Source organism: Phodopus roborovskii, unplaced genomic scaffold (genome assembly GCF_943737965.1).
Source record: "Phodopus roborovskii unplaced genomic scaffold, PHOROB, whole genome shotgun sequence".
Taxonomy (NCBI): Eukaryota; Metazoa; Chordata; class Mammalia; order Rodentia; family Cricetidae; genus Phodopus; species Phodopus roborovskii.
Genome location: NW_026126645.1, coordinates 4,924,357 through 4,945,889, shown reverse-complemented (window position 1 = coordinate 4,945,889; position 21,533 = coordinate 4,924,357). Strand labels below are relative to the sequence as shown.

Sequence of the window (21,533 nt, the reverse complement as noted above, 5' to 3'; positions counted from 1 at the left end):
AAGCAGGTTGAGCAATCCACGGGGAGCAAGCCAGTAAGCAGCACCCCTCCATGGCCTCTGCATCGGCTCCTGCCTCCAGGTTCCTGCCCTGCCTGAGTTCCTGCCTTGGCTTCCCTCAGGGATGGACTGTAAAGTGTGCAGTGAAATAAAGCCTGTCTTCTCCAAGTTGCTTTTGGTCATGGCGTTTCACAGTGACAGTCATGCTGAGACACAGGGTGATAATGACTGTAGCCAAATCTCCTGCTTGGCTACTGCTTCCTGGCCTGCCACACACCACACAGCTTTAGAGATGCATTCCCACTTAATTGTGTGTCTAGGCTGGTGAACTTTTCTCGGGAGACTAAACATGTGGAACTTGCTTACTCATCTGGGGACAGCACAGTTGTTTTGGATGCAGGCTTGGCTATGAGCACTTCTCCTGGATCCAAGCTCTGCTCTCTTGCATGGAAACTCACACATGAATTTCTAGGTATCTCCTATACTGCCCCACTCTTCTCTTTGTGATATTGGGGATTGAACTCGGGGTCTTGTGCATGCTAGGCAGGCACTTAATCACCAAGCCACAACCTAGCTCTGCTATGCACATTCATGTATTTTCTGGCCTTCACTGCACCAGAGTTAGCAACACAGAGTTAGCAATGTCTACTTCTCAGGGCTGTTGGTTTAACTCAGTGAGAGAAAACAGGCAAAGCCCTTTACACACGGCCTGTCCCGTAGTCCACAGACAGCAGGTGACAACTGTTAAATTCAGAATAGTTATGACAGACAGTGGTATCATTTTTACTAATCAGGCTAATGTTCAGAGCATTGAAGTGACTTGCCCAAGGTCACACAGACAGAAATCAGCAGAATCTGGGCTTGAATTCAAATCTCTAAACTATACCATCAGTGCTCCTTTAGTCCTCCGACCCTCCCTGTCCTTCATCTTGAGGACACTAGGAAGGTTGATAAATGAGTCTGTACACGGCAGGGGGTGGAGCTGGGGTGGGGGATGGGGAGCCAGCCCAGTCGGACAGAAGTGAGGGACCCCAGGGTCCAGCAGAAGCAAGCTTTTTAATTGCTTAGCAAATATGCCCCAAGGCATGTTGGCTCAGCCCTGACTGAATGGACTGGGCCACTGGATAGGGACAATATGTATCGCCCTTAATTAATTCCCTTCAAGTCCCTCTAGAATGAAGAGGAGAATAAATGCATAAATAAGCTGAGGCAGGAATTGATTTCTTGGTTCATAGGGCTTTTTTTTTTTTTTTCCTGGCAGAGCCAGCTAGCATGAGTCAGTCTGAATTGAACTCCCTCTCCAACCATCCAATTTTAAAAATGGTTTCAAAGCAAATACATAGGAAGAAAAAAAAATGAAGGAACAGTCCATTATTATCCGGGGCCCAGGGCCCAATGGAGGCTCTTCTTGGCAGCTGGCACCATCATCTTTACCCCTGCCACCAGCTGGCATCATTCCCAAAGCAAATTGGTGCCCTTGGCTGGGAGACAGACCGCTGTTGCTGTGGGAGGGATAGGGGGCTGTTCATCTCTGCTAATTCCGCCAATGCTCATCTCCTGCTCACTTGGCAGGTGTGCTTCCTGTCTGGCTTTTGACAGGGCAGTGGGGGTGGGGTGGATATCCACACAACAATCCATGGGAACTGCTGGGCAGTTTAGGGTGGAGCATCTTGGTGTGGCAGGGCCACTGGGAGACTAGGACAATGGCTCAGTCAGTTGGCCCCGGCATCTGGTGCCACTGTGGTGCCCTTTAGGCTAAGGCAGCTCATGATCCTGCCCCTCTCCTCCAAAGGCCTTGGTGATGGGGGATGTCCTTCTGTGTGCTGTGAATATGTTTTTCATATTGGTTGATGAATAAAGCTGTTTTGGCTAGTGGACAGGCAGGATTTAGCCAGGTGGGAATACCAAACTAGGATAGAGAAAGGTCAGTGAGATGCCATGTAGCTACCTGGAAGGTACGATGCTCAGGCATTCTCCAGTAAGCCAAGACTAAACGGCTGTGGGACTGGGCAGGACAGAACCTTCCGTCAACACCTTTTGTAGGAAGAACTCACAGCATGCTTCATGGCCATCTCCATAAATCTCATCTGTAAGTCAGTTAGCTGGAAATACAAAGGTGACAAAACGGAGAGGGCCGATCTCCTAAGCCACATGCTCAGTGTTTGAAGTGGTGGAAATAATGGTCTACACTCTATGGTGCTGTATGAAGAGATGCCAAGTCTCAGCTAGGTGGCTTCCAAGAATGTGACGTGCAAGGCAGGACGAGAACCCACTTAAAGCACCTGCTATATGCCAGTGGCTGGGTTGGATGGCAGGCACCTCCACTGCCGACACCCCACCTCACCCCCAAGCACTCACAAGATCCCAACCTATGTCTCTGCCAGGGCTGTTTATCCCAAGCCACCTAGCTCCTCGAGGGAGGGGCTGTCTCTGCCATTTCCCCACAGCCCGGTACGGAACTTGGCACACAGTAAATATGCCATGAATGAGCCAATGGAGGGGAATACCACTGTGGCTTGATCTGGGATGTGGCTGTGGTTGGAAGCACAGCACAGGAGAGGCTGCCATACAATCCTATGGTGAAGTAGGAGCTCCAGAATTGGGGAAAGACACTAGCGAGTGCATCTTCACTCTCCATGTTCCTTAATGTGTGTATGTGCATGCTTGTGTGTGGAGGTCAGAGGCTAACCTCAGTGTTCCCTCTCAGGGAACGTTTACCTTGTTTTACTTGAACTCAACAACTTGGCTAGACTGGCTGGCCAGCAGACTCTAGGAATCTACCTCCACCTGGCTCTGCCTCCACAGCACTGAGATTATACACCACCATGGCCAATTGTTTCTTTTGTGGGTCAGGGGATTGAACTCAGGCTCTTGTGTTTGAAGGGCAGGCACTGAGCCACCTCTCCAGTCCTTACCTCACCATCTCTAAATTCCAATGTGCATGTAGAAGACAGACAGAATTACCTGTCTCATGGGGGGGGGGGATTGAGGAGAATGTGTATTAAAGTATGGTCTGTTGAAGAAGCAGAGGGTTGGGCCTTCCCACGTAGCAGCCTTTCCTGTTATAGACCATCCTCGCCCTTAGTGCCTTACATCTCCAGTCGCTGTCACCAGCCCATCCTCTCTGATTCCCGGTACATTGGGCACAGCCCAGAGCTGACCGCTACCAAAGCAGCTCTCATCCTGGCTGGGATCTGCCAGGCCCCACTCCCAGTCTGACAGGACCCTAGACTGGGCAGTGACTTTGGCTCTACCCCTTTGTTGGTGATACCCTCCCTGGTGCTGCAGGAGAGCTGGTAGCTGGGCTTCTGAGCTCCTGGGACCACACCCGAGGCTCTCCCCTAATGGCCTCAGGGTTTGCTCTGCTTGCATTTCTTAGGAAGAGTTCCCACACCTTCCAAGCTGGAAGGACTGTTCCTGGAGGGAACGCTGGGGAAGGGAGTTCTCCTATGGCAGACCAAGGAATTGCGGTTCAGATATTTGGATGCTTGGTCACCAGAGAGTAGAACTGTTTGAGAAGGATTAGAAGAATTAGCAGGCGGGCCTGGTTGGAGGACGTGTGTCACTAGAGGGTGGGCTCCGAGGTTTCAAAAGCCCATGTCAGGCCCAGTATCTGCACAACCCCACCCCCCACCTGCTGCCTGCAGATCTCACTCATTCTACTTTACAGGGTGGGCCAATGCAGTTTAGCAAAGAAAGAGCCTGCTTTTGTCCCTACAGGGCCACCACAGAGGCTAGATATACACTGGGCTCTGGGGACTTGGGATCCTCAAAACAGGTGATGTTTTGACTTCTTAGAAGTCTCTGGATTAGGTTTTGGTAAGAAAAGGGTAGAGTAGAAGTCCAAGTGGCCCTCAGGTCTAACAGGAGAGACTCCCTACTGCCAGGCATCTCCAAGAAGACTGGTAGTGCCACACACAGCTGGGCAGCCACCTGAACAGAGGGAACCTTCCTTGGTCCTGAGGAGAAAACCCTAGAATGCAGAGCTGAAGATGTGAGCATAGCGGCTGCCTCCCCCAGAGTAAGTCACAGCTATCAAACAGGGCCCAGGAGAATTCTCAACCAAGGTGAATGTGAAGTGAGAAGACAACATGCACCCTTCCTCCTCACTTCCTCCTCCTCACCTTCCTTCCTTCCTCCTCACTTCCTCCTCCTCACTTCCTCCTCCTCACCTTCCTTCCTCCTCCTCACTTCCTCCTCCTCACTTCTTCCTCCTCACCTTCCTCCTCACCTTCCTTCCTCTTCCTCACTTCCTCCTCCTCACTTCCTCCTCACCTTCCTTCCTCCTCCTCACTTCCTCCTCCTCACTTCCTCCTCCTCACTTCCTCCTCACCTTCCTTCCTCTTCCTCACTTCCTCCTCCTCACTTCCTCCTCACCTTCCTTCCTCCTCCTCACTTCCTCCTCCTCACTTCCTCCTCCTCACTTCCTCCTCACCTTCCTTCCTCCTCACCTTCCTTCCTCCTCCTCACTTCCTCCTCCTCACTTCCTCCTCACCTTCCTTCCACCTCCTCACTTCCTCCTCCTCACTTCCTCCTCCTCACTTCCTCCTCCTCACTTCCTCCTCACCTTCCTTCCTCCTCCTCACTTCCTCCTCCTCACTTCCTCCTCACCTTCCTTCCTTCTTCCTCACCTTCCTTCCTCCTCACTTTCCTTCCTCCTCACTTTCCTTCCTCCTCACCTTCCTTCCTCCTCCTCACTTCCTTCCTCCTCACTTCCTTCCTTCCTCCTCACTTCCTTCCTCCTCACCTTCCTTCCTCCTCCTCACTTCCTCCTCCTCACCTTCCTTCCTCCTCACTTTCCTTCCTCCTCACTTTCCTTCCTCCTCACTTCCTTCCTTCCTCCTCACTTCCTCCTCCTCACTTCCTTCCTTCCTCCTCACCTTCCTTCCTCCTCACTTCCTTCCTTCCTCCTCACTTCCTCCTCCTCACTTCCTTCTTCCTCCTCACCTTCCTTCCTCCTCCTCACTTCCTCCTCCTCACCTTCCTTCCTCCTCACTTCCTTCCTCCTCACCTCCGTTACTGGGCTCTGGGGAATGAACTCAGGTCTTGGTGACAGACTCCCTACCCGCTGAGCTATCCCACTGGTCCTGTGCTCAGGTGACTCTGAGGTACACTGCTGGGTCACAGCCACTCATGGGCCTGTGGGACAGGTGTGAAAAGAAGCAAGTGTGGGGAAGGACACTTGGGAAGAGTGGATCTAGCTCTGGGGTGGATGTCACGTGGCCTCTGCCAGGCTGCCTGCCCTGCCACCTGCTGGCTGTGCTCTGGCTCCCCAATCTCTACTTCACTGAGCTCAGCTGTGGACCGGATGGATGGCCACGCTAATCAGAGCTCTCTCACAGGGCTGCTGATTACACAAGCTACTGTATGTTGAGAGTTCAGCACGTCTAGGTGCAGGAAAATACAGTTAATGCAAATGTGATTACTGCTATTGAAGGAGAACCTTCCAGATGGAGAAAAGTCTACCCAGGGTGGGGGGTGGGGGAGGGATAGGAGCAGAGATGGGAGAGAACCCACAGGGAACATGGGTTGGTTGAGTGTGTGAACTGCTGAGTGTGGCTGAGTGTGGATCGGGCAGCAGGTGGTGGAGAAGATGCTGGAAGGGAGGTCATCTGTGGACCTTGGGCGTTCCTCAGAAGTCTACACCTTGTGCAGAGAACAGTGGGCTCTGCAGGCTCCTGGGGTCTGCAGAGTTGCCGTGTGTGTTGGGTTTGGGATTGAGCAGGCATGGGTGGGCTACAGGTGGTCCAGTGTGGGATTGACTCAGCTGCTCATTTGTTCCGGGATTCGGAGACTTCAGCCTTCCCCAGCATCCAACCACTCAGCTCCAGCTCCATCTTGCATCCCAGCATGCCAGCGTCTCCCACCATCCCACAGCAGGCTTCTTGTAGAGGCTGTGGAACCCCAGGCACACCACATCCGGATGTACTCTGGAATCCCACCTTTGTTTGGGTTGATGACAACCCCAGAGGTCCTCTCTGCAAGCCCCCTCTCATCTGTGAAGCAGGGAGAAAGCCACACCCACACCCAGGGGGTGCTGCTGGGGGAAGGGGTGCTGAGAAATGAGGAAATGCTTGCATAAGCTCAGCACATGGCTGTTGCCAGTCACACCAACTCCCACGCAGGTGACCTTGCTTGCGTCCCTAGCCCCAAGTCAAGCTCCTGCCTATGCTAAATACCTTGTGTGCCAAACAGTGGGGTGACAGGCCCTGCCCATCTGGAGTTCATGCCCATCATGGGGCTGGAAAGGGGACCCCATGAAGCTCCAGAGCACAGAGAATCAGGCGTCCAACCATCCACACAGCCCTCCCCTCCGTCCCTGTGCCCTGCACAATCTCAGGTTAGAGCTTACAGAGAGAAGCCGGTCTTTGCTGAACACAATCAGAGCTAGCAGCTTGTGATCTCATTTTAACCCCTTAACCACCCTTTGGGGTAAGTATACAAAGTCCCATATTAGGTGTAGGCATGCAGAGGTTAGGTAAGTAGTGCACAGTGGCAAAGCTGAATGCGCTTAGTGTTCTCACTGGCAGGCCCGGAAAGTTGCTTTGGGAGCCCTTACTACCAGAGGCTGTGCGCAGGCACACCCACATACTGCCCTGGCCAAGCCTGAGAAGCCACCTGCCCTTATCTCTCTCTTCTCTCTCTAGCTTCCAGGCCCAACACAGGGGAAGCAGCTGATGGGCAGTCTCATTCCCAGCCACCATGTTAAATGGTGACAAGACTCAGCATGCCCAGCAGGGGGAACCGAAGCCTGGCTTACATTAGGTCAGTGGTTCTCAACCTGTGGGTCATGACCCTATGGGGGGGGGATGGGGGCGAATGACCCTTTCACAGGGGTTGCAAATCAGATATCTTTCATATCGGATATTTACTTTATGGTTCATAATAGTAGCAAAATTACAGTTATGAAGTAGCAAAGAAAATAATGTTACGGTTGGGGGTCACCACCACATGAGGAACTGTATTAAAGGGTGGCAGGCAGCATTAGAAAGGTTGAGAACCACTGCATTAGATGCTTGGTGGTAACATGTAATTTATATCATCTGGAGGCAGAGGCTGGGATTTTTTTTCTTCATGAAGAATTGCTTCTACTGATGACAGAATGTCACTCTAAGCAGGGAAAGCCAGGTGCACTGTTTGCAGATGGGGTCAGGAAATGACAACTGTAAGGAAGGATGGCAGCCTTCCAAAGGCCTCCTGGGACAATACCCTCTGAGAACAGCAAAGGAGCCAACAACAACATTCAGATACACAAGAGAAACTCCAACTGTGACCGGCTGCACGAGGGGCGCGGTGGATAGGAGACCTCATCAGGCTGCCAGAGAATCATGGGAAGTGACCCCACTCTGCCTTCTCAAGCCCCGGGGTTTGGCAAGGTGGTTTTTACAGCGGTCTCTAACAACAGACAGGATGTTGTGGTCTGGGATACAAGAGGGGGATGTCTTATGTGTGTCTGCCTGTTTGCCTGGTGTTGGCAATCCAGGGAGCTACCAGGAGCACAGTACATCCCAGGTGGCTACTGTCCCTTCCAAGGACGAATACACGGAAATCACCTAGCTGGCTGCTGGCAGCAAGGCCAGTGATTTCAGAGCCAGAACACAGCCCGTGTCAGATCAGTCAAGCCACAGGCAGCCATGAGCTCCTGAGCACGCCTGTGCTGTACCCCAAGTCTAGGAATGCTTTGTATGCAGGCCTACTAACCACAGCTGACGGACACACAACCCTCTTGCCTCTTTAGAGTGTGAATGTTTCTATACGGATGATTTCACCACTTGGGAAGTCTCACTCCTAAGAGAGATTAGTAGGGAAGTGATCATTTGTATAAAGTAGCAACATAGATCACAGCAGCCAGAAAGCTGTTGGGACTCAAAAAGGTCATAGGGGGTGGCAAAGAATGGAGGAAAGGGGGACATTGTGGCTCTCTGGGGGCTCATACAGTAGTCCAGGGTGTCACAGGTTAGTTACCTGAGGCAGGTGGACTGACTCGCTATATATGATACACACATACACACAAACATATCATATCATCTCTCTATCTATCATCTGTCTATCTACCTACCTATCCATCTATCTATCTGTGGTACCCAAGAGAGGGAAGAATGGGTACAGAAAGAAATGTCCAATATCCTCCATCTTTACTAATTTTCCCCCTATTCCATGCTGGTTCTTGCCTGACCTCTGACCTCAGTTTGGATTTTCCTGGTGAGCATAGCCCAGAGCTGGCTGCCAGGCCCTTTTGTATGGTGGTTGCAGGTAAACCAGAGGTACCTGAAATAGGACCCCAGTGTCTCCCCACGGCTTGTAATGACTAGACACAGCAGGGGAAGAAGGTCGCTACATGCTAAAGGAGACTGGGGGTGGGGTGGGAGAAGGTGCTCAGGAGTGGACCTTCTGTGGCCAATGCTAAGGGTGGTACAGCCTCATTGTCTGTGACCAGGAAAATAAGCCATACTGTTAGTCTGATGGTGGGGAGACATTTTGTCCACAAAGAGCAAGAATGGACCGACCGCACTCCTGAGTTCTGGGGCTTTTCCAGGACCCTTTGGTAATGCCAGTGTAATGCCAGACCCTGGTCTTTCCAGGTCTAGCTGATGACAGACCCCCATCTTTCTTTGCTCTTGCTTGTTATGACCATGTTTTCCTGGTTGGGGAGCAATTGTGTCATATTCTGGGGTTGACCAAGGAAAGGAGCAGTGTGGGTAAGCAGAAATTGGTTTAAAGGTTGACCAAAACGCTGTGTCTGTCTGTCTGTCTGTCTATCTATCTATCTATAGAACAGGGGTAGGGCCCTGGATTCTGTAATTGGGGGAGGGAAGCTCAGAGTGGAGCTCAGTGAGGGGTGGGAACAGTGGCTGCCACTCCAACTATTCCTTGCCTATCTGCCCTGCTGTGTGTGTGTGCATGGGAGCTCTCTGATAGATCTTTCTCTTGGCTTCAGTGTCCTGCATCTATATGTGCCATCAGATGTTAGGGGAACCAGGAAGCCTGTGTCCTAGCAAGAGTGGCATACCCAGAATGCTTTGCAGCTCACTCCCCAAACAGCTTCCTCCCCCACAGCTTCTACAGATGGATCTAAGCAGAGCCAGCACTGTGTCTGGCAGCTCTCACCCACCAGCGGCATCACCCACCCCCAACTGCCAGTGGCAGCCCCTGCCACAGCTCTCACCCACCAGTGGCAGGCCCCCCAGACCTTCTGCTGCTTTAGTGCAGACAGAATGACACCGGGGTCTTCCACACTCCCCAGGATATCTACAGTAGGCTACAGTAGGCTGAATGTGGCCTCCTAGAAGATTTGTTCAGCTAGAATTTGTGGGTAAGGTCTTTCTGGGAAAAGGGTCTACGCAGGTGTAATTAAAGATCTTGTTTGTGATGGTCCCGAGTCAGATGACCCTAAAGCCAATGGCCCTGTTCTTGGAAGAAGAGGAACGAGATAAGTGGTGCTATGGGAGATGGACGCAGAGACCGGAGCAAGTATCTTCAGTACGAGGATCGCCAAGGGATGCCAGTGGCTACCAAGCACCTCTAAGGAATGCCAAGGGATGCTAAGGGCTGCCAAAAAACACCTAGCAATTCCAAGCTACTGAGGACCTCCAAGGACTGCCAATGGTCATTAAGAGGAGGGCAAACACCACCAGAGACCAGCACGGGATGCCACGGAGTTCAGTGTTAACAATATCTAAGGACCACTAAGGACAGCCAAGGACTGCCGAGGGATGCCAAGCCCCTAGAAGGTGGAAGAGATAATGGAGGCTCCTTCTTCATGGGCTTCGTAGTGAATGTGGTCCTGCAGACCACTTGACTTTGTGCTTCTTACTGTCACTTCCACACAAGAACATGCATCAGAGCACAAGGACCACTGTCATCGTGATGGGATGGTCTGGCATTCATGTACTCTAATGTACATACAGAACTAACCCTCTTTCCATTTAAAGACTAGTCATTTCAAGGACTGGGAATGTACTGTGCAAAACTCACAACCCCAGGCCAGGAACCAGTGTCCTGGGGGCCAACTTGAGAAGGATGTTTGTTTGTGACAATAAGCAGACTTACCTTGCTCCTGAGCCATCTCTTGCAGACAGAAGTAGATGACTCTGGCTCCCAGGCTGAACCCAATCAAGGTGACAGGTCTCCGGCCCTGAGCGGAAACAGGACACAGGTGTCTGGAGAGATTGCAGCAAGTTTAAACACACCAGTCCTATAAACTCCTCAGCTCTTGCTTGTGTGCACAACACTCTGGTTTCCCACACTCTGAAGTGTCAGTCAGCGGTGTCAGGGTCCCTGCATATGCAGAAGCTGGCAGCTCTGGGGTTGGCTTCTTCAAGAGCAGGTGGCCTCTGGTTGGGCTAATTCCCTTTCATCCCAAACCATTATCAGCCATGGCTCTTCTTCCCAGTGAGGCAGAATGAGGTAATTACAAGGACTCCCTCCCTTAGACGCATCTGCCCAAGGCAAAGGACCATAGTGATGCCGGGTCCCTCTGGGGATGGAGAGATTAGACACAAGGTGCAATGTGATGAGGAAAAAGTAAGAAGGCAAGGGAGGGAATGATTTCTGGATAGGAAATGACAGGGTACTGACTAGGGAGCCTGGAGGAAAGATGAGGCATTATGGAGCATGCTAAAGAAAAAGGTAATTGGGGGATGGGGTCCAGCTCCACACAGGAGGTGAAGGAGCAGGTCGTCAGAGCCACTGCTCATCTTAGTGTCAGTTCTGTCTCTGTGCCGAGTCTTTCTAGGCACACAGCCTGAAAGTAAGCCTCTGGAAGTCCTTTGTAGCTAAGGGTGTTCCCAAGGTGGGAGTCCTGGCCAGGGGACTAAAGACCAGGGGCAGCTATGACTTGTGGGAAATGCCTTCCATTTCTATGTTCCAACTCTGAAAGTCTGGAATGTGCACACAATGTTAGCAGATGCCCTCAGGCACAGAGAGACACCAGTGCTTGGAATGAGACCACAGGACTGAAGGAGCCGGGGCTCCCAGAAGGCAATGCAGTGATTTGGATGAGAATGCCCCCCCCCAGAGGCTCATATGTTTAAATGCTTGGTCCCCAGTTGGTGCAACTGTTTGGGAAGTATGGAGGAGGGTTCTGTGAGGGTGGAATTTGAGGTTTCAAAAGCCCACACCATTCCCAGTTAGCCCCCTTTGCCTCATGCTAATAGCCTGAGATGTGAACCTGTGGCTACTGCTTTAGCGTCAAGCCTGTCTGCCTGCCTAACCCTCTGGAAGTGTGAAGTTCAAGTTAGACACTTTCTTTTATGTTTCCTTGGTCATGGTGTCTTGTCACAGCAATGGAAAAGGAACTAAGAGTAAAAGCTTCTGCTGAGGTGTGCACATCCTAGGTCCCAGAACCTGTGAATATCACCTAATGTCCAGGACAGGGACCATGGTGGTTGGAATAGGAATTGTCCCCATAGACTCATGTGTTTGACTTCTTGGCCCATAGGGAGTGGCACTATTAGGAGGTGTGGCCTGTTGGAGTAAGTGTGTCACTGTGGGGGTGGGCTTTGAGGTCTCATATGCTCAAGTTACACTCAGTGTGGTTCACAGCCTCCTGGTGCTTGCAGATCAAGAACTCAGCTACTCTCCCACACCACATCTGACTGCATGCCACCTTGCTTCTCACCATGATAACAGACTAAACTTCCAAAACTGTAGGCCAGCCCTAATTAAATGTTTCCTTTATAAGAGTTGCTGTGGTCACAGCATCTCTTCACAGCCATAGAACAGTGACTAAGACAGAGAGTTTGCAGATGCAGATGTAATCTAGTCAAGAATTTTAGCTGGGTGTAGTGGCTCATGCCTGTGACAGGCAGTTGGGGCTGGATGACTACTAGGAGTTTGAGGCCATCCTGGGCTACACTGTGAGTTCTACTGCAGCCTGGGCTGCAGAGTCAGACACTGTCCCAACCAAAACCAAACAAATAAATAAAGAAGGGTGTGGGAAGGAGAAAGTATCAATAATCAGAAGGACACAGGAGTCAGAGGGATGTGGACCCAGGCATAAGGGAGGAGGAGCAGAAGCCTATGGATGCTCCGGACACCATTAGCTTTGAAGATGGAGGAAGGGCACTCAGCAGAGGAAGACAGAGGCCCTTGAGAGCCTGAGAAGGCTCAGCAATGGATGCTTCCTTGCAGTCTCCAGAGGAAGGCATATCAGATGGACAGATGTCTGCTCTCAGACGCTAACAGCAGCCACCTTCCTTGGTTGTTGACACCCAGACTGTTCCATGGGAGACTACAAAGTTCCATCTTGTTTACCCAAAGTCGCCTGGTCTTTGCCTTTCAGCCAGATCTGCCAAAGGGCTGGCTACTCTGGTTTTCCTTTTCATTTTGGGAGGGAAAGACACGGGAATTGGCTGGCGTTTAGCAGTTTCCCAGGCAACATTCCCAGGTTGGCAGAAACTGCTGGGTTTCCCAGTGTCTACTCTTCCTTTTGTCCCCAGTAACTGAATTTCCTCCAGCTGCATGCCTTTCCAGAATAAAGACTGAATTCCCTGGCTTTATGGGACGTGAAGTGTGAGCATGTGACAAGACTGGCCAAGGAGGGACACAGAGAAGCTGCAAGGCACCTCTCCAGCTCTTCCTTTCTCCTGCCTCCTGCGGCTCAGGTGCTGTCGTCCTGATCAAGGCAAGAGGCCTCTCTCCCATGGTACATACCATCAGAGTGCCTGACATTGACTCTAGGCTTCTGCAGCGAAAATAAACTTTCACCTTGAGTGTGTGTGTATGTGTGTGTTTGTGTATACATGGATGTGTGTATACGTGTGTGTGTGTGTGTGTATGTGTGTGTGTGTGTGTGCTAGCCAGAGGTCGACACTGAGTGTCATTCCCCAGGAGCTGCCTACCTTGTTTTATGAGGCAGAGTCTCTCACTGGTGGGTGGAAAGGGGGCGTGTTCTGCTTTAGCTAGCCTTGGTGGGCAGTGAGCCCCAGGGAGCCGGTTGTTACCACCTCCCCAGTGATGGGATTAAGGTGTGTATCACCACTTGTGGTTTGTTTTGTTTTTAAATGCAGATTCTGGAGGCAAGCACTTTATCAAATTTCTCTGCCCTTGGATCCAAATTTTATTCTAAAGTTTATTATTATTATTATTATTATTATTACTGATTTTTCGAGACAGGGTTTCTCTGTGTTGCTTTGTAGACCAGGCTGGCCTCTAGCTCACAGAGATCCACCTGGCTCTGCCTCCTGAGTGCTGGGATTAAAGGCATGCACCACCACTGCTCGGCTAATAATATTAAAAAAAAAAGAATTACTTTTTATTTATGTATATATGTGTATGTATGCCACATGTGTGCAGGTGCCCAAGGAGGCAAGAAGAAGGAGTCAGCTTTCCTGGACTGCACTTATGGGTGGTTCTGAGTATCCTAGGATACTTTCCTCATTTGAACTTGAGTGGCAGCAAAGAGGACTCCCCCCCCCCAAAAAAAAGGAAGCTGCAGGCCTGCCTTCAAGCCCCCTACACAGTGTCTGCATCGGTATACAAGCTTCCACTGTCTGCCCCTCCTTCCACCCCACCTCCACTATCCCTGGGTACCTGCTGCCGTGAGAGAAGGATGTGTGCCAGGTGCTTGCCAACCTCTGCAGACCGGTGAAGACACACGCCCCAGGGGTTGTCGATGACGTTGGCAACACTGAGGAGGGAAGCCGGCCAAGTCAGGGCAGCCACGATACCTGGGGAAATGGGAGCCTGGAGGTGAAGTGGGGGAGCCTCACTGGGGTGGCATGGCTGGGTCAGCATGGCTGATGGATGCTCTAGTGAACACATATGGAATCTGTTTAGCCAGGAATCCGAAGGGTTTCCTAGCTTCAGGCTCTGATTAGCAAAGGGGGAGATTCAAAACTACATCTCTTGTCCGAGCACGTTATTGTGAGATTCTAAGGACAGCCCCATCTACTCACCCCATCCTGTATCCTAGATACAGGATCCACCATCCTGCCCAGCCCATGTGATTTGTATGGGGCAAAGAGACAGCAGCTGTGAGGTTGAACTAGCCTTGGGTATGGGACCACCCCTTTGAACTTCTTCCACTGGTAGGGGCTAGCTTTGTGTCTTCAAGAGAAGAGACATATGGGACAGAGTCAAGCTGTTCAAGTTGCCTCAGGCAAGCTGGTCTGAGTCAGGAGACAGTTGGCTGACCCAGAAATCCATGAGCAGGTCCAATTGCCTCTCCTAAGGATTATTATGCTATGAACTTGGGGGTGACTTGTTATGCAACAATAGCCAATGGCTACATTATGTAAATTGGCTGTTGCCTTGTCTCTTGGCACAAAAATCACAGACATTTCACAGAGAAAGCTGAGGCAGGAGGATTGCAAGCTTCAGGTCTGCCTGGGCTACCAATGTGAGTTCAAGGTTAATCTGGACAAATTTTATTAACCCTGACTTGAGATTAAAAAAGTAAACACAAACTTGGGGGAGGGGAAGAACATGATCAAAATATATTTAAACTTGAAAACTGTTTTAAATAATAATACAAACATTCTAGTTTAAGATCGAGATTGCAGCTAGGTGGTGGTGGTGCTTGCCTTTAATCCCAGCACTCGGGAGGCAGAAGCAGGAGTATCTCTGTGAGTTCGAGGCCAGCCTGGATTTCAGAACAGGTTCCAGGACAGGCTCCAAAGCAATACAGAGAAATCCTGTCTTGAAAAACAAAAACAAACAAAACAAACAAACAAACAAAAAAATCTGCTAAAAAAAATTGAGATTGCTGCAGCCATTTGTCTCTTCTCTCCAAATGCACAACAAAACTGTGATTTTCCCCTCTCCACCCCCCCCCAAAAAAAAAACCAACAAAAAATGTATACGTGGTGCTGGAGAAGAGCTGACTTTGGTGGAATGCTTGCTTGGCATGCATGAGGTCCTAGGTTTGGTCTGCACCCTTTGTCTTTACCACGATGCCAGGCTCCCTTGAGTCACAAGCATGCGAGAATTTGGTGCCACTGTGTCATACCATGGCTGATCAGGGAGGGGTGCTTACCCGAGAGCACGGTGTACTTGAGAGCCTCCTGGGCCACCATGTTAGCGAGGCCACTGAGGATGGTCTCCAGGGCATTGCCCAGCTCCATCAGGTACTTGGCTTCCCAGGCCAAGCAGTACTGCTCCTGGCTGCGGGCTAGGGCGGTCCATGGGGCGCTGAATGTGCCTGAAGAGAACATAGATAGATGTAGGCAGCATCCTCTGTTGGCTGTGGTAGAGGATGCCCTTCCCATTGAGTTAGACATACAACAACAGGGGCCTTTTGGTCCTGAGGGTTTGCCCTGTCATCAATCAGCTGCAGTCAGTAGGGCAGATGAACATACTGCTGTCTGCCCACAAGTCCGTCCAGAGATGGCTTCCAATCCCAACTCTAGGTGACCTTGGAAACGTGAGCATCTGACCTTGAACCTCACATTGTTCATCTATGAAGTGGGAGGATGTCAGGTAAGTGAATTACTCCAAGGTAATGCCTCACCCAGGAGGCATTCCAACATCAGTCCACTAGGGGGACTAGCATGGAGGCCCTGAGAGTTGGCAGAATCTAGACACCAGGAACACTAACTGGGAAATAATCAGGAAGTTGGAAGTCTGGAGTAGGAAGAGACAGGACCACCCCATTGTTCACAGCCTCAATTTCCTCACTTGGAACATGGAAATGGGAAATGACCTTGCATGAGGATGAGGAGACAGCATTGTCACAGAGACCAAGAGTCACTATGACCATCTAGTCTATTCTCCCCTCCCCACGGCCTCCCCTCCGTCTCCAGAGCCCAGCAGGGCACCAGATCTGGTCGATCCGTTCTTGCCTGCTGTTTCTGCCTGTGGCAGGACACATACACCTGCTCCAGCCCCTGGTACAGGTGCTTAAATAGCTTCTCTCTTGAATCGGTTCCCTGATTTTTTCCTCTGGCTCTTAGGGTTCCAGCCCCATGCCTTTTCTATGGTCCCTCGGACAGATCAAAGACACTTGTACTCCCCTATCCCCCAAGTCACTTGGTCTCTCTGCTATATTGTGCACTCTGCAAGAGCACAGAAAATGGCTGTGTTGGTGTCCATTGACTATTGAGGGCGTGGCTTGCTGTGGGGCACACTGTAAGCCTGATATTTAATAATACAGCTAGGTGACTGAATGATGGTGGGTAACGGATGAGAGATGGATGAAGGATGGGTAGTCTATAGTTATTGCTGGCTCGGTGAATGAATGGCTGGGTAGATGGGTGGATTCTTATCTGGATAAGAGATAGTTGGGTGCACAGGTGAATGGATAGAAGATAGTTCCCTCACCTCTCTGCACCTATTTTCCTCTCCATGAAATGAGCCTCCCACACCCACCCCTTGGAGACACACAGAAAGAACCAGCCCAGGGGCTGACCAACAGCCGCAGACCCAATTCCAGTCTGAGTCCCTGTCCACCCTGGTCCTCACGGAATCTGCCGGACCCCAGCCAGCCAGTAATGGCGATGGTGATGTGCAGCTGCCTGCCTTCCGTCAGAGGCAGGAACATGAACTCTTCAATGGCCCCCACTCGCTTCTTCATCTTGTATCCTAAGGACATAGAAACAAGCAACCATGGTCACGTGTTCATACAGCAAGCATTGCCTGTGTGCTCTGCTCCCAGACAAATCCATTTCATCTGTGAACTCTTTAAGACAGGTACCACTACTGTCCTGATCAGAGGACAGTAGGACACCACCCAAGGCCACCAGAGCTACGCTAGGGTCTGATCCATCACTATGTCCCCGAGTTTCTTGCTGGGTCTTGACTCTCACAGATGTGATGTTGACTGCGATTCTTAGCAGTGTTCCATATGCCTGAGTGTGAGTAGGGGCTGATGGTGTGGGTGAGGCTGGGGGGCTGACCGAGGCAAGGACACTGTCCTCCAAGGGACAGTGCCTGGGTACTTCCCTGGATGATGGCAATAGACTCAGCTGGACTCACGGTGTGTCCATGGGAAAAACTAGCTTGTCAGACTTTCTCCTGACCCTGGCAGTGCTGGATATGAGGTCAGCAACTTCTGAGGTCTGCTGCAAGTCTGTCTTGGTGGGACTCAGGCGGGGCAAAGTCACATTTCCTCATCCTCTCCAGAAATCATCTGGGGCACCCTTTCAGCTGAGTTATGCTGGATAAAAATCCTTTCTGAACTTTACCTGTCAGGCCAGCTCCGGCTGCGCCGAACAGTGACGTCATAACAGCTATGCCAGCCACCGAGCCCAATGCGGCCGCCCCAGCACTGCCAATGATTGTCGCAGCTCCTGCAGCCACAAGGGGGGCGGCCAGGCCCCCAGTCACACCTGCAGGGTAAGAGCTCAGTCAGGGTTAATGGGTTCGTTCTCCACGAGCTGCCCACTGCCTTCTGTGGAAGCTTCCAGCAATGCCTTTAAACTATTTTTTTTTTTTTAATTTTTAGAGACATTCTCACACTGCTCAGGGTGGCCTTGAACTCCTGATTCTTCTGCCCTTCTGCCTCTATCTCCAAGTGCTGGGATTATAGGCATGCACCACCACGCACAGGCAGCTTCTATCAGTGCTAATGAGTGTATTTACCACTGAACTGAGGGCCTGTCACATGCTGGGGCCACCTCCCCACTGATACACAGACCATGAGTTAACCCCTAAGGCAGGTCTCACCGATCACTGTCCCGCCTCCGACGGTGGCCAGGCCTATCAGGAGATAGCGTTTCCACTTCCTCCGTTTTTCTTTCTTCTTCCGGGATGCCTCTGCGGTCCTGGAGAGAAGAAGTTGGTTTATGGCTGCCCATGGGTCAGGGTCCCTTGAGATCTCCCACTGCACCAACCCCTAAACAAGATTAACGACAGGCAGGCCCCGGACCATCAGTGGTTGAGGGAAATCTGAGTGAATAGGGCACACTACTTACCCAGTAGATCCATCCTAATGGGTGCAATTTAAATAATGAAAGACAACAACAACAATAATGATGATAATAATAATAATAGCAACAACAGCAAGAGAAGCATAGGACAGATGGACCCAGAATGAGTACAGTATGTACTCCCATATTGCCAGCAGAATCTGCCTCCCCTGGGGATTTTGGGAAAGTCATCTCCTCCAGAGCAATTACTTGTGGGATGTGCTAGAGAAACATCCGTATAGGTGATGGTGGCCTTGTGGCAACAACTGGATTGGTCCAGGCTCAAAACACAGATGCTATAAATCCAGTCAAAGGTAAGAAGGCATCTGCAATGACAGTGGTTGGGTTTTTGTAATTTAGTTTTTAGTTCTCTGAGAGAGGGTCTCAAGGCCACCCGGCAGGTCTTCAACTCTCTATGTAGCTGAGAATAACCTTGAACTTAGGATCCTCCTGCCTCCACCTGCAAAGTGTTGGAATTGCAGGCACGCATTACCACGTCCAGTTTATGTGGTACGGGCCTGGAGCCGAGGGTTTTGAGAACACTAGGCGAGAACACACTGGTTGAGTGGCCATCACCAGTCCCTCTGAGAATGGCTGTCTCAAGTGCTCAGAGCTAAGATGCTCAGTTTCCCTGATGGACCTTTAGCCCCTGGCTGCTTTAAGGAGATCAGAGGCAAGGAGAGAGGTGGAGGGTGGGTGGAGAGGCCATTACCAGAGAACTCTGAACCAAAGCTGGATGGAGCGATCATAAATGACGAGAGACAGTTAATATTTAGTGAGTGCTTCCTCTACACTAGCCTCCACACTGTGCACTTCCCATATTTTGCTAAGAAGTAGTTTATTGCGGTCCCACAGTCCGGATGCTTTAAGAGATAATAGTGGCTATTTCAGAGGGTGTGTGTGTGTGTGTGTGTGTGTGTGTGTGTGTGTGTGTGCGTGCGCGCGCGCGCGCGCGCGCATGAGCGCACGTGCTAAGAGAATGCTCAAAATATTTTAGGATAGGGGCTTAGGTAGTGCACACACATATCCTTGGAGGTAACAGTAGCCATTGATGCCATACAACATAGGCCTGAGCTTTTACTCTCCTACAATATGAGGATGATAATACATATTTTTGAAAAGAGACTTTTTTACTACATTGATTTATTGTGTGCATTAGTGTGTTTATGTGTAGGACTGAGGACAACATATGGGATCCACCATGTGGATCTTAGGGACAGCACTCAGTTCATCAGGCTTGGAAGCAAGTGGCTTTACTCACTGAACCGTCGCACTCACCCAGTGATAAATTGCTTTTCGAGGATAAAGTTTAACTGTGCTATGGCTATTTCACCAGCATACTGAAATGGACAGTGCACTGCCCACCTGGAGTCTGTATATCTTTGGCCTGAACCCCCAAGCTCCCATCCATGCTCAACCAACATGCTCATATCTTTCCTCATGAGCAGAATCAAGAAATGGATTTGCCTCGGGCACCAAGGAGCTGGTGACCGTTTGCCTTCCCGCCCGTGCCAGCTCACCTCAACACACTTTCTCCTGCGAGGGCCCTGTGTGGAAAGCAGCCCCTCTTAGCTGCTTCCCTGCAGACAGCCAGAAACCAATGATAAGCACCGTTGCCTGCCATGGATTTCTGTGATGAGATGGGGCATGCTCCCGGCAGGTGGACAGTGAGATGTGACTAGGAGGGTGTGTGTGGGGTCTGGTGTCAGGATCTAAACTGACATTCTACAGTTGCCCCTCAGGGGTTGATTGCAGTTGTCCCGGGGTGCACCAGAATCCACAGGGGCTGGTGTCCCTTACATCTGTATACATTTGTATATAACTTCTGCATATCCTCTTGAGTGCTTTAAAGATGTTTAGATTTCGTGTATCTCCTACAATATAGCATGCTATGTGTTAAGGTATTTGTACTGTTTACATAAAATGAGAAAGGAAATAAAGTACATTAAGTGCAGACCTTACTTTTTAAAAATAACTATTTTAGGCTAGGCATCATAGAACACACCTGAATCCCCAGAACTGAGGAAGTGGAGACAGGAGGGTCAGAAGATCAACCTTGAACAGCCTTGGCTATTATACTGAAGTCCAGGCCAGCCTGAGCTACATGACACCTCATAAAAAAATTAAAAAGAAAAATCAACCAAAATTATTTTGTGGTCCATGGCTGGTTGGCTTGGAGGGTGTAAAAATGTCATAGCTGAAGACTGCCAGCTGACACAGCTGGCCAGCTTTCCTCGGAGCACCATGGGAGGAAATGACACCGTCATTCTGGCAGAATCTTTGACAGCCAGTGCGGGAGACTGACAGGTTTCCTTCCCTTCTAACCTGAGAGTGACAGCATTCCAGACAGGCGCCAATCAATCTGTCAGCCTGGAACTCAGAACCAGGACAATGTGGACAAAGCCGGCGGCCGATCTCTAGTGGGCACTGGGCGCATGAAACACAAGCCCTTGAGACTACAAGCCATGGGGTTTGGGCAGCTATTTGTTACAGGAGCAAACTCTCCCTGCCTCTCTGAGCGTGTGACTCTGTACTGGTTACACCCGAACCTCTTCAGCGGGCAGACATCCTGGGGATGGGGTGGGGAGTGTGTGATGCCTTCATGAGATGACTGGCCAAGGTGACTGGCTTATTGTCACCGTTCAATATGTTTGTTGCTGTTACCATGTTTCTCCTGGCTATGATCATTTCCTTCTACACAGAGGTGGTAATATACTTTGACCCTTAATGGTATACTTTGACCCTTAATGGCTTTGATACTTCATTGATGACCTCTTCATTAATTCAGACAGGAGGCCTGGAGAGGAAGGCCTGGCGCAGCCTTCTAGTGGCTGACACACAGTGGGGACCAGCAGTATGATTGGAGTCAGTGGCACCTCCACACAACAGTCATGGACTAGGGAGCAGCTGGATGCTGAGAGACGGGGTGCAGGGTGGGGGGGGGCAGGGCAGCACTGCTGGCTCATCCATCCCTAGTCTCTATCCTTTGCAATTTTCCGTGGGCATGGGTGATGTTCAGGGTGGGTTTCTTTTTTTGGGTATGAGTACATGTGTGTTTAGAAACATGTGCCTACTGAGTACATGTGGAGGCCAGAGGTTGACATTACATGTCCTCCTCAATTTCTCTCCACTTTATTTATTTATTTATTATTTTCTTTTTGATTTTTTTTTTTGAGACAGGGTTTCTCTGTAGCTTTGGAGACTGTCCTGAAACTAGCTCTTGTAGACCAGGCTGGTCTTGAACTCACAGCGATCCGCCTGCCTCTGCCTCCCAAGTGCTGGGACTAAAGGAGTGTGCCACCACTATCCAGCTCCAATTTATTTTTTTTGAGTCAGGGTCTCTCTGCGAACCTGCAGCTCACTGATTGAGTTACACTAGCTGGCCAGTACATTTCGGGGATCTCCCTGTCTCTACCCAACCCCTATCCCAAGCACTGGGACTATAAGCTCATGCTACCACATCTGGCATTTTCACATGGGTGCTGGGGACGTGACTCAGGTCTTCATGTTTGTGCAGCGAACACTTTACCCATGGAGACATCTCCCCGCCCGGGACATGTTTCTCAAACAGAGCCAATTGTTCCAGGGAATGCTGACTGCTCTGCTCCAGTGATGTGGCTCCCACTTATGGAAGCCACAGGGATACAGAGTAGACACAGGCTGAATGAAAACTTGCAAGTGGAGTACAAG

The 21,533-nt window shown here is 50.6% G+C and overlaps 1 protein-coding gene across 1 annotated transcript in view; it reads right to left on the bottom strand.

Annotated features, from left to right (window-relative positions):
• The window catches only part of Tmco4 (transmembrane and coiled-coil domains 4), an 81,116-nt gene that overhangs the window by 17,674 nt on the left and 41,909 nt on the right, over window positions 1-21,533 (bottom strand). The window contains exons 7-12 of the mRNA XM_051173472.1: window positions 17,602-17,699; window positions 17,121-17,264; window positions 16,399-16,518; window positions 14,975-15,139; window positions 13,531-13,667; window positions 10,048-10,132 (exon numbers count right to left, since the gene is read on the bottom strand). Coding sequence (XP_051029429.1) covers window positions 10,048-10,132; window positions 13,531-13,667; window positions 14,975-15,139; window positions 16,399-16,518; window positions 17,121-17,264; window positions 17,602-17,699 — 749 coding nt within the window. The remainder of the gene's footprint in view (window positions 1-10,047; window positions 10,133-13,530; window positions 13,668-14,974; window positions 15,140-16,398; window positions 16,519-17,120; window positions 17,265-17,601; window positions 17,700-21,533) is intronic.